At 33.0% G+C, this 15,937-nt stretch overlaps 1 protein-coding gene across 2 annotated transcripts in view; it reads left to right on the top strand.

Annotated features, from left to right (window-relative positions):
• ZDHHC17 (zDHHC palmitoyltransferase 17) overlaps positions 1–15,937 on the top strand; it is a 139,104-nt gene that overhangs the window by 46,780 nt on the left and 76,387 nt on the right. For both annotated transcript variants that reach the window (XR_012324284.1, XM_073788386.1), the window contains exons 4-8: positions 876–953; positions 1,549–1,693; positions 6,753–6,817; positions 7,466–7,628; positions 15,270–15,395. Coding sequence is in view for 1 of the 2 variants with exons in the window: in XM_073788386.1 (XP_073644487.1) it covers positions 876–953; positions 1,549–1,693; positions 6,753–6,817; positions 7,466–7,628; positions 15,270–15,395 (577 nt within the window). In the remaining variant the exon portion in view is untranslated. The remainder of the gene's footprint in view (positions 1–875; positions 954–1,548; positions 1,694–6,752; positions 6,818–7,465; positions 7,629–15,269; positions 15,396–15,937) is intronic.

Below are 15,937 nucleotides of genomic sequence, written 5' to 3'. Positions count from 1 at the left end.
CTTCATTGCATAATGCTTTAAAAGCACCAACTTAAATGTATAAAGCAGAAAATATCTGAATCAAGCTTGTAAGTACTGAATATATTAAATGTTTGGAACTATGAGCATTAAGAGTGAATGCATTAGTGATCTAAAGCAGTAATCACTTAGAACAGTTTAAGAACCTCAATAATATACATATGTCAAACATTTGCCATCAAATGCCTTGAAATCATTTGTATTCAAGATTCATTGCATTGATCAGTTCCAAAACAAGCATTATATAAGCAGCTAGGTCCTGTTCATTTCAGAGAATATCAAGATGTTATGACATGAATATAGTAAGAAATGAGGTTGCTGTTTCTTTTTAAAGCAACTCAGCTTTAAAAGCATAACAAATAAGGCATCATAAAGAACGTTTATGTTATACTTTACAGTGTATAAAACTCTTTCACATATGTTGTTTGATTTAATCTATAGTAATCTTGTGAGGAAAGTAAAGCTGAGCTTAAAAAGCTGAGCTTCTACCCATGGTAGGCTATGTGTCTGGCCTGCTCTACAGCTGTTGTAATTCCAAAATTCTACCTGATGCTGCTGTAGGATCCAAATCTTTGTGGTTCTCTGACTGCCTTCTTTTTTATATGATTGTTATTTGGCTTTGCTATTCTTTATTGTAATTTAAAAAATTACTTTTCTTTTACTTGTGGAACAAAAGAGAGTGATATGTTTGATGTAAAATTCTGCTAATGTATTTTAAAAACTCACAAAAGATTGTTTATTGTCCAAGGCATAAACTAGCATGAGATCTAAAATGAAAAACATTTCTTTATTTTTCATACAGTTTCTTAAAATTGAAAATGAAAGTTGTCTTAATTATTTAAAATTTTGTCTTATAGATACTATATTTCGAAAGGTGCTATTGTGGATCAACTTGGAGGAGACCTAAATTCAACTCCATTGCACTGGGCCACAAGGTTTAAATTTAATTCTGGATTTTTTTTTCCCCTTTGGTTCCTTTAGCAATCTATAACTGTAAGTAGCTTTAAAAAGAATATGAGGAAGTGAATGGGAGAACTTGTTATGCCAGTAATTAATATCAATAATGTGCTAATGTATTGCTGTCCAGTGTTACCTGCATTGGAAGCAAAGTTTATTGTCCAAAGTGTCCTTAAGGAATTAACCATGCTGATATTAATCCAGTTAATTATAAGATGGTGTTAAACTTTGGAATACTTTTGCAGCCTACATATGTTTACAGTGAAAGAAGTATCTAGTTCATGGGACAATTAAGGTCATATTGGAATAGGATTACTAGAATATAGTAACTATTTATTACATATTTAAAGAAGTTATGAGTATCTATAAATTTTCAAAAACCGTTTATACCAGTTAAGACTTAAGAACATAAAATCCTAAATGTGTCTTGACATATACCTATTTTAAAATAACATAAAATAAGATTTGTGTAATCTTTTCCACCATTACCCTATTTTTTAAAAAAAGATCTTTCCAGAGTTTCTTGTTTGAAATAACTTTATATATTTAAGTGTTTATTCTTTTACGTTTTAGACAAGGCCATCTATCTATGGTCGTGCAACTAATGAAATATGGTGCAGATCCTTCATTAATTGACGGAGAAGGATGTAGCTGTATTCATCTGGCTGCCCAGTTTGGACATACCTCAATTGTTGCTTATCTCATAGCAAAAGGACAGGTAAAAAAAAGTCACAATGGGGTAGATTTTGACCAAACGTTCTTCATGGTTTAAATACCTAATATTATTGGTGTTAACAAGTGTAACAGTCTAGTGATATTTAAATAGTACTTTCTGATGGATGAAGAGAATAAATAAATATATAGTTAGTTTGATATTGAGCTGTTTAATGTAGTTAACATAAAAATATGAAAACCAGTTATGATCTAGATAATGATCCATTAAGGTGGGTTTTTTTAATTTCCAGTAGTGACAGAGATGAATTCCAGAAAGTAAGGGAGAAATTTTAAGTATCTATTTTTTTCCCTTAATTACATCTTTTGAATATATCATCTGAATTCATTTAAACTTTTTTGAATATATTACTGGTTATTTTCTGTATTAAGTCCCTCTCAAGGGGGATACATTCCTTAAGTCATTTTCTCTGTTTCTGCTATATAAAATACTGCTTCTTACATGTCAGAAAAGTTCTCATGATTTAAGTGATTCTTCCTGATTTCTCCTGAATATGTAGTGACTATAATCATATTAAATATTATCAGTTTCTGTGTACCATGATTTTCATTTGTTTCAATAACATGTATTTTGTTAAAAGTAATGTCACTCAGTTTTTCTTTCATGAGTTTTCTCTCATTGTACTTAAACATTAGTTTTATAGCTAAGGAACTTATCATAAGAGAAAGACAAATGATTTTAATTCAGTGCTATTAACATATATTTGTTATTTCAATTTAAAATATTAGATTTAGAATTTGAATAGTATTTATTTTATGAATCCTTTAAGGTATTTGCTGTTGGCAGTGACAGCCAGTGACAGTTGTGTGTTGTACACTATTGCTAAGGAAACGAGGCATAGACTGGTTAAATTAATTGCTGGAAGGGGGAGTTTATTATCCATTACTGTGTAAACAGACTACCCCCTAAATATAATGGCTTTAGAACACAACCAACCATTGTATTTCACAATTCTGTGGGTTGACTGGGCTTGGCTGGGTGGTTCCTCTTGTGATAATGGCAGGGGGCTGCAGTCGTCTGGGGGCTCAGCTGGGCTGGAGGATGGCTCACTTGCATACCTTATATCTTGATAGGAATGGCTAAAAGGCTGGGCTCAGTTGACAGCTAGGCCTCTCTCTTTTTCCCCATGCAGTCTTAGAATTTCTTCTCCAAGATACCCCTCCATGTGGTCTCTCTAGCAGGGAAGCCAGACTTCCTACATGGTGGCTCAGAGTGCCCAAAAGAGCAAGAGCAGAAGCTGTCTGACGTTTTGAACTGGCATAACAGCATTTCTGCTCCATTCTGTCAGTTAAAGCAAGTAACAGCGCCAGCGCATGTTCATTGAGGGAGCACAAGGGCGTGAATACTGGGAAGGGAGGTTTATTAGGGGCCATCTTTGGAGACCAGCTACCACAAGGGATCATCTTTGTTCTCCTACGGTTCCTTCTAGACTGGCAGTTGAAGCAGTAGATGGCGCTGTTGCACGTGGCATTGTCTTCAGTGGCCTTCTGTATTACAGATATAAGTTTACAATACATGTTCACTTTTTTTCTTCCAGTTTTTAACTGGGTAGGAAAAGTGGTGTAAAGTTTTCACTATTTTTGTTAGCTTATTGATTTTGGAGTTTGGATGTTTCAGTAATCATTTTAACTCTGACATAGTATGTAGGCTATAAAATTCTTCAAGGGCAGAGATTTTTGTCACAGTACCGCTTGTGCAGTAAATGCATGATAATGTTAATAAATGTCTGACAAGTAGTTTTCTTTTTCATGAGTAAGAGTTTTTTTTTCTGCTTAGAAAAGTAACACATACTTATTGTAAAATATTCAAACATAATAGAAGAGTATGACTTAGAGAATGAAATCCCACCTCTTCCTTTACCTCCTCTCCCCACTGAGATCACTTCCTTTAACAGTTTAGTTTATATTTTTCCAGACTGTTTTTCAATCTATATGCTAAAATATTGTAAAAGAAAACCACTCTAATGTGCATTACATTATACTTGAAATGGATACCAAAGTCCTTCTCTGGCCTATTGAACCATGTGTGGTCTAGCCCTGGATACCTCTGATTTCATCTTCTGTCATCTCCCCCTCACTACTGCTTTAACCACACCCGTCTTCTTGCTGTTCGTTGAACAGCTCTGATAAGCTTCTGTCTTAGGGCCTTTGTGCTTGCTCTTTTCTTCTGCTTGGTAATTCTTTCCTCAGTCACACAGTTCTCTTTTTCTCCCTCACTTTAATCAGATGTTTGCTCAATTTTTATTAGTTCTGATTAGTTCCCAATTATAAGCAGTAATAAAATTAGTATATTTCTAATTTCTTCGTTCTCTTCCCTGTCTTACATTGACATTAGTCAATTATACTGTTTTTCTTAGTGTTAACTTGTTCTGATAAATTTCTATTACTTGATTTTTCAGCTTTAAATAATATCCTTTGACTCATAGCTATTACAGATTAGGTACTCATTATACTTTCTTTTCAGCCTTTTTCCATTTCCCCCCATTTTTGGTTAATTTTATCAAATTTACATTCTTAGGGCTTGTGACATTTCCATTCAGTTTGTCATTCTATTCTTCACAATTGTTTCATGTTAGTTATACTGTTAAATATATTCAGTGCTCACTACCAATTCTTTTGGATGATTTTCAGGGAAAAAAAGGGGAAAATGCTAAGTAATGGAGCCCTGTTGATCATGGAATTACCATAACCTTTTGATCTGGGCTTGTTAATTCTTCCTAATAGAGAATACTCATACGTCCAGGCTGAACTTGGAAAAGAAGTACCAAGTTTTAAATCCCGACCCAAAGAAAGAAAAGGTTGAATTTCATTTTTCTTTTAGTACTCTACAGATGTGGCATAATTTTACATTTTTTATTTTACTTATTAATATTTTAAATACTGTCACTTTTTAAAAGGGATATGAAAAGACTTACAACTAAAAAGGAAGAAGAAACTTAAATATAAGAATTTACATGTTTGCTTTAATTGGACATCAAATTTAGTTGAGCTTTCTTCAAACCAGGGCAGTGAAGGAAGTAAAATAAGTGACAGAACTTAACTCTCGTCTAAGAAACAAGGAAGTATGTCATTTCTTCAGAGAAGATTTTTTTTTAAGATTTTTAGTGGAAAAAATCAACATGTATAATGTAACTATTGAGTGAGGTTACATGAGATGTTCCCAACAACACGTAAAATAAATTTAGAAATAGATGTGTAGTGATAAGGCATAACATTTGACTACAGTTTTCATGAAAGAGACTAAAACTGATGATGTCCAAGGATATGTGTTGTCACTTGTCAATGTGGTCGTTCTCAGCATTTTTTCTGCCTCAATACATTTGGATATTTGAGACATACTCCCATCAGTAATAGTAGCTTACAGAGAACTGCTACACAGAGTTATGAAGTGTTTTATAGTGTACTCACTATAACTCTGTCCTCTCTCCACTGACTGGTAAATTAGATAACATAACTTGGATAAGATCTGCTGGTTTAATGTAATCCAGGAATGGGAGATGGGGAAGGGAAGAAGAGGAAACTTAATATTTATTGAATGTCTGTTGTGTTCCAGGCTATGGAATTAGTTTGCTTTACACACATTATTCCATTTAATCCTCACAGGGGTCTTATGAAGCCATTATTTGTATTCACATTTGTAGGTGGGAAAGCTGAGTTTCAGAGAATTAATGTAATTTTGCCAGTTTTATAGTTATTAAGTGGTAGAGCTAGGAATTCAAAATCATGTCTGTCTTATTCTAAAGCCCATGCCTTTCCGAAGTCTGGAAGAGTAGATAGATAAACATGTCTTTTCATTTAACAAATGTTTTTTGATTATCTACTCTTCTGGGCACTGAGAATACAAAGATGAATTTAAAATAATTTCTGTCTTCAAAGAAGTCCTGTTCTAGTTAATGAGACAGGTGCCTCAGGCAGATTGGAGTGGATCAGGAGAAGGAATTTTAGGCAAGTGAAACTGATAGAATCCCTGATACATCAGCCTGTCTTGAAAGGAGATTTAGATAACTTGAGAAGAGTTTTGGTTGAACAGGTAGTAGTTTTAATTCTAATTTGCTAAAAAGAAAGAAAAAGAAAACTAAGCAAAAGGGAGAAAAAATGCAGTACCAAGGAAAGCAAAAAAGTTGGGTAGGAGAGGAAAGTAATCATAGTTTGCTACATACTTTGTTGGGAATAGTATTCATATATATTTATAGTAATGTAAATATCAAATATTTATAGAACCAGAATTACAGTAGATCTTTTCAGAGGAAAGAATAGGAAAGGTGCATATTTGTGATGGGGCAGTGAGAAGAAAGAGAGAATTTGCTATTTTACATATTGAGGATATGGAAAATATGCATATTTAGGGTAATGCCTAAAACTGAAAAATCAAAAAGTAGCAATTCAGGTATCATATTTTAAACATGTGGAGGTAAAGACCAAAATAATGAGCTAAAAAAAGTGAAAATCGTGGGGAGTGAGACAGAGGATTGCTTTATTACCTTGCTTTTTCACCACAAACTTTGTAGAATTAGTTAATTCTAAAAATATTTATGTGTAGTGATAGTGATAAAAAGCAAACAAACTTTTTTGAATCTGTTGAAGTTTATTGAATTTATTCTTTGTTTTAAAATGCCTAGGAATAAGCAGGGTTTTATTATTCCCTCCTATCATGAATTAGTATAAATAAGTTTTTCAGAGACATAAGTCATTTATTTAATCGATCCTTTGTGGGTGAAAGATCAAGAGTATGCTAAGATCTTTAAATGAAAACATTGAAAGGCTGAGTGAAGCATCTTAAAAGGGAAAACGAGAAATAGAAGTTAATTAAATATTGAATATATACTTAATATATGTCAATTAGATACTTATATCCACATTAATTAAAATATTCAGTGATAATAGTTTTATTTTAAAGTTAAGAAAGAAAAAGTTTCATAAATCACCCTCGATTGAGTACTGTTATTACGCTGGCTTCTCCTGTGATGTGTATATTATATTTTTCTCAGTAAATTTGGCAGGAACTTAAAAGTTTTTACTGTCTGACTTTCTTTTTACTCTATCAGGATGTAGATATGATGGATCAGAATGGGATGACGCCTTTAATGTGGGCAGCTTATAGAACACATAGGTATGTAACCATTTATAAAATACTTATTCAGATAACTTTCAGCATAATAAAATGTAAAATAAGTGATGAGAAAAAGCAATTAATGTTATACTCACTAATATTTAAAATTCTTATAATGAGTACATAGTATATAACATAAATTACCTTTTTGGATGTTTTGAGTTTCTGTGTTTACCTTTATGTTGGTAATTGTAGTATCCTTAAGGTATTCTTCTTTTAACAATTTCCAAGAATGGAGGACGTTACCTTCTTTTTAAAAAGTGACTCATTTTTATGTGATTTGCATATTGGCAACTTTAACATACTAATTAGTAAGTTGCCTTAAATCATTTTTGGAGCAATCTAGATTTAAATTTTTAATTGTTTAATTATATAGATATTAATGGCATTAATCCCTAGGTGAAAAATAATAAATGTCAGGACGAAGTGTGCTCTCTCTTCGAAGTAGTTTAGGTTATATGGTGTTGCATGTATTTAACACTTCATATTAAGAATGTTGTCTCATTACTCATTATAAAATTGTTGAAAATAGGTTAGAATAGAAGTGTTCCAAGATGGAATGCAACCACAATCAGTTTAGTATCTGTAATGATTTCTATAATTGAAATTAGGGTTGTTGTTGTTGTTGTGTTTTTTTTTCCTTTTCAGTGTGGATCCAACTAGATTGCTTTTAACATTCAATGTTTCAGTTAACCTTGGTGACAAGTATCACAAAAACACTGCTCTGCATTGGGCAGTACTAGCAGGGAATACCACAGTCATTAGTCTTCTTCTGGAAGCTGGAGCTAATGTCGATGCCCAGAATATCAAGGTAAAACTAGCCTGTATTGATTGTGCTTTGTGAAATGTGGTTACCAAGATGGGAATTCCTTAATAAAATATAGGTTTTTTAAGAGACTTTCAGAGATGGAAGAAACTTCTCATTTAAGCTCAACCTTTCCATGCAAGAATTCGTTTTGAAAGACTGGTTTATTTACTTTCGTCTTTTTAGTATTGGAGTAATTTTCAGATTTTGGTGACCCTTTCATTAGTGAATTCTTATTGACTTTTGGAAATTAAATTACATAATCTGTTTTTATAGCTGAATAGTTTTCTGGTTTCTTTAAGAAGATCATTGCAGAGAAGCACAAGTTTATATCACAAGTATGCATAATAACTTTTAGTAATTTTTTGACTTGGTCATTGATTGTCTCATTTTTTTAAAGTTCAAGACCTTTAAATTTGATAATCACCTTCATGATGTTTATAGGAGAACTCCTCTCCCCCAAATGCTGGACTATCCAGGAAAAATATACCAAAAAATTATACAAAATTATCTAAGAGCAAAGCACAATTAACATTTACACTCTGAGCATTTAGGAATTTATAAATATTTTATGAATACCTGCAAGAAAATGCTATTGGTAGTCTTAAATTTTGGTTAACCATTCTCATTTTTAAAGCTTCAGAATCCACCATGTCTTCAGCAACAGACTCTTTCTGTGAAATGACTTTAAAGTTTTAAACATCATCTTTTAATAATGTGCATTCATAAATATCTTTGTGCCCATTGACAAATTTTCTTTCATTTTGACTATAGACCGTAGTATTTTCTGAGTCATACTTCTTAAATTTGTAAGGAATATGTGCTAATTAAATATGAAAGGAGTTCGAGTCATATAATAATCTAAAATGCCAATCAAAAAGTAGGTTATCTCCTGCTGGATCAGGGCATCTTTTTATGTTGCAATGAATAGTTCTTCCTCTATCTGATTACTCTAAGAAGAGAAGGTTAAATTACTAAAATAAAATAGTTTAAATTTATTTGCGATTATAACCAATTTTTATAAATGAGTCTAATTAGTTAAAAGTAAATATCAAATATCTTATTGGAAACTGTAAGAAATTGAGAAAACCATGTATTTTCTTTTTTTAAAATTTCAAGTCTTCGTGTTTTTACCCAAAGTGATCAGAATGGTCTAGTATCTGCTAGTAAATGTATGGAAAGAGGAAAGTCAACTTACCATAGTGCCTGACGTGTGATGGGCGCTCTAAGTATTTGTTGACTGACTGAAGATTTGTGTAGTCTTGAGCTTTAACTCTAAGCTAGTTTTCATGACTATGCTAGCATAACTCTCTGCCACTTCTGAAATCATAGAGAGAAATTTTTGCTTTTCCAAACATTTTTAAATAGGAAGTTCTGAAAAGTTCATAACACTGTGATTGGTAAATTAGGCTGACCCCAAGGCCTAAAGTATAAGAAAGGAGGAGTTTGACTAAACCTGACCAATGTCCCCATGAGAAAAAAATTAATGAGATGACCTTATGTTTTATTATCTGAATTGCTTTAGAGTGTTATTTTTTCATCTCTTAGCTACTAGATAGCCATTCCTAAAGTGAGTCATGCCCCAGGAATACATTTCTAGTATTTAGTGTTATATTTTTGAAAAAATAGAACCAATTTTCACTACAGCAAATAGTGAGTCTCCATAGAGTTTGCCAAAAGTCATATAAATATATTGAAATTACATTTGTACCAAAGAATTATGACAAGATGACTGCACAGTTTTGGAATTTGAAACTAGTAGTAGTTTCAAATATACACTAGTAGTGTATATTTTCAGAGCATTTAAAAATATCTTTTCTTACCATATAAAATTTTAGATAACTTCTCTTCATTCATGAACTTTAAGTATTTGAGGTGTGGTTTGTAAGTTTAATGTCTTTTCAACTTGTACTCCACATTAACCATTATATAAACTTTTGATTAGTCTTAGTAAAAGAAATAATCTATAATGAATTTCAACAGAAAGGTAATGGTAAGAATGGAGATAGTTGAACTGATTTAAATGGTTCAAACCTTGTATTTTTAATGTTTTATAGGCTCAGCACATGAATTATTTGGTACCAAGATGGGATAAACTGGAATGCAGCTTCCTTAACTAGTACAGTTCATGTGACGACCTTCCAGAGTCTATCGTGTCAAATAATTGAGCTAATTATTGTACCTATAGAACTTTTACTGAAATACATCTATTTTTTTTGTTAACTTTCTTTTTATTAATGTTTTAATTTTATCTGACTGTATCATCAAGGTTGGCCATTAACAAAAAGGAGTTATTTTAAATATAATTCCTTGCTAGCTCTGGAGTAACATTTTTTTTTAACTTTTTATGAGGTATAATTGGTATATAACATGATACAACTTTCAGGTGTACAACATAATGATTTGACATCTGTACACATTGCAAAATGACCAACAAGTCTAGTCAACATCCATCATCATACACAGTCACAAAATTTTCTTTTTTCTTGTGATGCAAACCCTCAAGCTTTGCTCTTAGCAACTTCTGAATATGCACTATAGTATTATTTTTTTAATATTTTTTAAAAATTTTGGCTGCACCGGGTCTTAGTTACGGCATGCAGGATCTTTATTGCGGCATACAGACCCTCTTAGTTGCGGCATGCGGACTCTCTTAGTTGCAGCATGCAGGCTTCTTAGTTGCGGCATGAGGACTCTTAGTTGCAGCATGCGGACTCTTAATTGCGGCATGCGAACTCCTAGTTACGGCATGCATGCGGCATTTAGTTTCCCAACCAGGGATTGAACCAGGGCCCCCTGCATTGGGAGCATGGAGTCTTACCCACTGGACCACCAGGGAAGTACCTGCACTATAGTATTATTAACTATAGTTGCCATTATGTACATTACATCCTCGTGACTTATTTCTTTTAGAACTGGAAGTTTGTACCTTTGACCCCCTTCACTAATCTTCCTCACTCCCCACAGTGCACTGCCTACCTCTGGCAATCACCAATCTGTTCTCTGTATTTATGAGCTCGAGTTTTGTTGTTGTTGTTGTTTGTTTATTTTTTTTTTGATCCCACATATAAGTGATATCATATGGTATTTGTTTTTCTCTGTTTGACTTATTTAGAGTGACATTGTTTTTAAAGGAAATCAAGTCTAAAGGAGTTGCTTCAGTTGCTCAGGGAACATTTATACTTTCAGAGTAAAAATAATCTTTTTTAACCACACTGGTGTAAAAGTAGATTTTTGTTTTAAAATGTACTTTTAATGTAATTAAAAGGACGAAATAAGTATCAAATACCTTTGCTACTGGAATCTGGCTGATTCCTAATATACTGAAGTCTAGTCATCACCTTCTAGTGGAAACCATTCATTCATTCAACAGATATTTGTTTAATGCTGGGGAGTCAGTGTTTAAGATAGATGAAGTCCTTATTCTCTCAGAACTTATACTGTATTGAGGAAATGGACAATAAATAAATTAAAAACACATACACATAGGCAAAAGTGGTCATGACGAGGGGTAAGGGGGCCACATCAGGTGAGAGTGATTTGTGAATGCCTCTGAGATGACATTTGCTTTCAGACTTGTCTGATAAGGGATCAGTTATGCAAAGATACATGGGAAAAACCTTTCCACATAGAACAGTGGTCCCCAACCTTTTTGGCACCAGCGAACAGTTTTGTGGAAGACAATTTTTCCACGGACTGGGGTGGGGGGCAATAAATGTAATTCAAGCGCATTATGTTTATTGTGCACTTTATTTTTATTATTACATTGTAATATATAATGAAATAATTCTACAGCTCACCATAATGCTGACAGGAGGCGGAGCTCAGGCGGTAATGCAAGCGATGGAGAGCGGCTGTAAATACAGATGAAACTTGACTCGCTTGCCTGCCGCTCACTACCTGCTGTGCGGCCCGGTTCCTAACAGGCCACAGACCAGTACTGGTCCGGGGGTTGGGGACCCCTGATGTAGAGGAACCTACACATGCAAGGCCCAAGGCCAGGAATAAGCTTACCATGTTAGAGGTGTAGAAATGACAGCTTTGACCAAGCAGTGAGACACAGAGAGAGAGAGACAGGTACAAGGCCATGATAAGGAACTTTAATTGTATTCTCAGTCAGGAGAAATAGTTGGAAGGATTTATGTAGAATGGTTATATAATCTTTGTGTTTTTAATATTTTTTTAAAAATTACTTTGGTATTTGAAGAATGTATTGAAGAATTAAGAAAATGGAAAGGGGCTTCCCTGGTGGCGCAGTGGTTGAGAGTCTGCCTGCCGATGCAGGGGACACGGGTTTGTGCCCCAGTCCGGGAAGATCCCACATGCCGCAGATCGGCTGGGGCCGTGAGCCGTGGCCGCAGAGCCTGCGCGTCCGGAGCCTGTGCTCCACAACGGGAGAGGCCACAACAGTGAGAGGCCCGTGTACCGCAAAAAAAAAAAAAAAGAAAATGGAAGGGATAGATGAAGATCAGTTAGGCTCTCATAATAAATCAGGCAAGTGATGATGTTAGTTTAGCCTATGATTGTAGAAGTAGTGATGGAGTGAAATGAATGGATTTGGAAATGATAGTTTAGAGTAGAAAAGAAAAGGTAGATTAGAAATGAAGGTGAAAGAAAAAAACATCGATGACCTAGGTTTTGGTTTGAATAACTGAGTGTCTTGTGATATGTATTGAAGTTGTGAAGATGGAAGGAAACAGACTTTTTTGGGAGTGAAGGCAATAGAAATTGGTTCTGTTTTAGTCATATATAATTTGAGGTGGTGCGTTTTAGCTATGTGGAATGTCAAGCTAATTAAGTAAACTTAATTTTGAAAGTGAAAAATTCATAAATAAATAAAAAACAACCAACCTAGATTTTTTGTCCTAGAATTTGATAAAGTCGATTCATAGCTGTGTATTTTTCCATTTTTCATTTTAAGTCTTGAGAAAGAAAATCTGGTTGATAACCATAAATTGTACCAAGATGGAGCCTGTAAATCTGGATATGGCTTTAATAGCTAGTAAAAGTTACATTCTTTAAAGAATATGAAAAATTATATTTAGTTATAATATTTATTAATTGGCCCTATTTCTTCTAAAATAGCTATTTCCTAAATAAAATTAAGCTTAAGTTTCTTAGAAATCTGTCTTGATATCCTTGTAAATTAGTTATTTGAGTAAGGGATTCAATTCTTTTAATATATAAACAAATGATTATTTTATCAAAATAAGCACTTATCTTACAGACAATAAATATTAAATGATAGGTGACTTTAAAATGACTACTTTGATCCTTAGAAGGATTAGGAATGGCCATAAACCCTTGATTAGAGGTTCTTAATCTGGGACCCAGCAGTGGATTTTGGTTAGGGGGTGGGTCCATGGACTTCTGAAATTGTTATGAATAAAGTATCAGCACTTTTCTGGGGAGAGAGTCAATGGCTTTTCATCAGACATGACTTAAATTAGTTCAAAAACCATGGCCCCAGATACTGGTTACATAGAATAAATTCATATCTTCTGAAGTAATAACAGTGAGGAGGGGGAGTGATTTGGGATACTAAGACTTTAAGAAAAATGACCTATGCAGTAATCCCTTTTCATGGTAGCATCTCATTTGTGAATTTAAAGAATATTTCACCCCCTTGCACATGCTTTTGGTTGATAAGTTTAGATGAACTGAGTTTGGGGAGGGCAGTTAATCCGAGTGCTGCCTACGCATTTATGATTTTTCTTTCTAAAGTTATCAAAGGACGTAACTTTTAGCTTGTGCAAAATATAAAATTACTGAGCTTTGTTAATTAATATATTGAAAAACGCTTATATGGTTTCTTGAAAAGAGGTAAGAAACTATTTTCAGAAAATATCTCTTAAGTACCCCACCTAGATGGTCTCCAAGGAATAATTTTCCTTAGTTTTCATAATGAATTTCCACCTCACTTAGGCAAAAAGTGATCTTCCACCTGCCACGTTCCATAATGTTTATCACACCAAACCCCTGAAGAATTTCTTTTATTACCAGTTAGTTACATAGTCTATAAATACTCCATGATTCTTGTTATTACTGCTGTTGTTATTATAATTTACTATTTTGGCTGACACATGGAGTGTTTAAATATAGACTTGACTTGGAACCCTGGTTTTAGTATAATTCTTTAAATTAATTGCTTGTTTATTTTACCAGCTGAATAAAAGAACTGTATAAAAGTAGTCAGATGACTAGAGGAGTAGTTGAAAGATTGCTTAAAGCTCCCTCCATCTTTTTATCTAGGCAATCCTTAGGTGTCACATGGCCCTCTAGTGGAAGGGATGCTCAGCTGGACCGAGGCAACTGCAGGATATTCTCTGGGAGTTGTTACCCAAGGGATTGCTTTTATTCAGGTAATCTTTTAGTTTGGATTAATTAGCTGGTTCTGACAACCTAGGTGACATAGAATTTTGGAATAGGTAAGGAGATATTTTAAAACAAATATCCCTATTTGTGGAAGACCCACCTAGATTAGCCCATTTCTTATTAAATACTATTGATCTTTTTATTAAAGGATTGGTTAGGCTTTTTGTTTTTATTGTTGTGTTGTTATTGTTGTTGCTCTTGGTGGTAGTGGTGTGTTTATTTTGTTGTTTGGTTCTTTTTATTTTTCAGTGTTTTTTTTTTAAATTAAATTGTACTCCATACTTGATTAATAATTATCCCTCATAAGTAAGGAACCCAAGGCTCCTTATTTCTTTATTTTCATCCAGTTTTTTAAAATAAAATTTTAACATGTTTTTTTCTTTTTTTAAAGTAATTTTGAATATTCATCCATAATTCTTGAAATTTTGGTAAACAAAATTATTAATTTTACTTTTCTGTTTAAGGAAGGATATAAAGAGTGGAGAATATTAAATAGAATAAAAATGTAGGTATCTAACTTGCAAAAGGAGAAATAAGATTTTAAATTAATAAAGGCAAAAAGAAGCATAGATCTAGAATTGGGGACACTCATTTCTTGTTTCTTACTGCCTTTAAAACATTTTAGTTCTGTTATACTCTTTGGAATTCTTTTTCTTGCAGTTAAAGGGAGCTACAAGTCTATAATGTAAGATTAACCATTTTTTGTTACTACCCGTGTTCTCTTTGGAAATTTCTGGATGGGTGAATGAATTTAACATGATCAAGAATACCAATATAACAGTAGAAGTGGAAGTTGACTTTTCTTTTTCTTCCCTGTTCTTTTCTTCAGACTTCGTTCATCACTGAAATTAAACTGAGAGATTTCTGGCAGTTTGGTATTACAGCAGGATGGTTTGTAGCAGTAACTATTACTAATGAAACCCTTAAAGAATATGAAATAACTGGATAAACTTAATGGTAGCCTCTGATCCAGCAGGTGCTAAAATACCTACTTTTTGATTACTCTCTAAGTTAAAATGCAAGCAAATATAGAATCTATAGAATAAGAGGTATAAATACATTTTCTGATTGTACCTTGAATGGGAAGGTATAAGTAATATATGATTTAGAGTCTTTTAGTAATTGACTTTGCCAAATGTAAAAACAATGTTAATGAACTAATACTGCAGTCAATTTATTTTTGTGGAAGTGCTTTAAAAGTTCGTAACGAAAATAAAAAATAAAATAAAAAAATATTTTTTTAACGTGCATTTCTTCTGCTTATATTATCAGGGTGAATCAGCACTTGATTTGGCAAAGCAGAGAAAAAATGTGTGGATGATCAACCATTTGCAAGAGGCAAGGCAAGCAAAGGGATATGACAATCCATCTTTCCTTAGAAAGTTGAAAGCTGATAAGGTAAATTCATGACTGCAGATTTTCAATATATAGTAAGATTCATAAGCATATTTTCTTAGCATGAGTATTTACATTTACAGCCTTTAATCTTGGCATTGGCCAGTGTAATTTTTAAAACATTATTTCACCCAAGTAAATAAATGTAGATACCAAAGTTTAAGAAAGATGGTATATGTGAAATTGTTTAGATTTCCATAGGCTACTAACATAAGCTTTAATGCATTAATTCAGCTGGCCTTTGTTAAGTAATAGATAATAAAAGTTTTTCCTGTTCAAGTGTATTTTTTAGTGTAGTAATAAATTGTGAAAAATCTTAGTCCTAATATATATATATCTTTTTAAAAACTACTCACAACTCTAGCTATAGTTAATTTAAGCTTTTCATTCTTTTATAATATGTCATAACTTCTATTAGAGAGGGAGAAACATATTATTCACTTCTTTTTAGAAAGTTCATTTTAGATCTTCCATAAAACCTTCAGTTTTTAACTGTATGACTATTGGCTCAGTTGCCTAACTGTATGATTTCAAAACTAAGAACA

This window comes from Tursiops truncatus, chromosome 11 (genome assembly GCF_011762595.2).
Source record: "Tursiops truncatus isolate mTurTru1 chromosome 11, mTurTru1.mat.Y, whole genome shotgun sequence".
Lineage (NCBI taxonomy): Eukaryota > Metazoa > Chordata > Mammalia > Artiodactyla > Delphinidae > Tursiops > Tursiops truncatus.
Note: the sequence above shows the minus strand (reverse complement) of the source record. Positions and strands in the feature narration are given on the sequence as shown.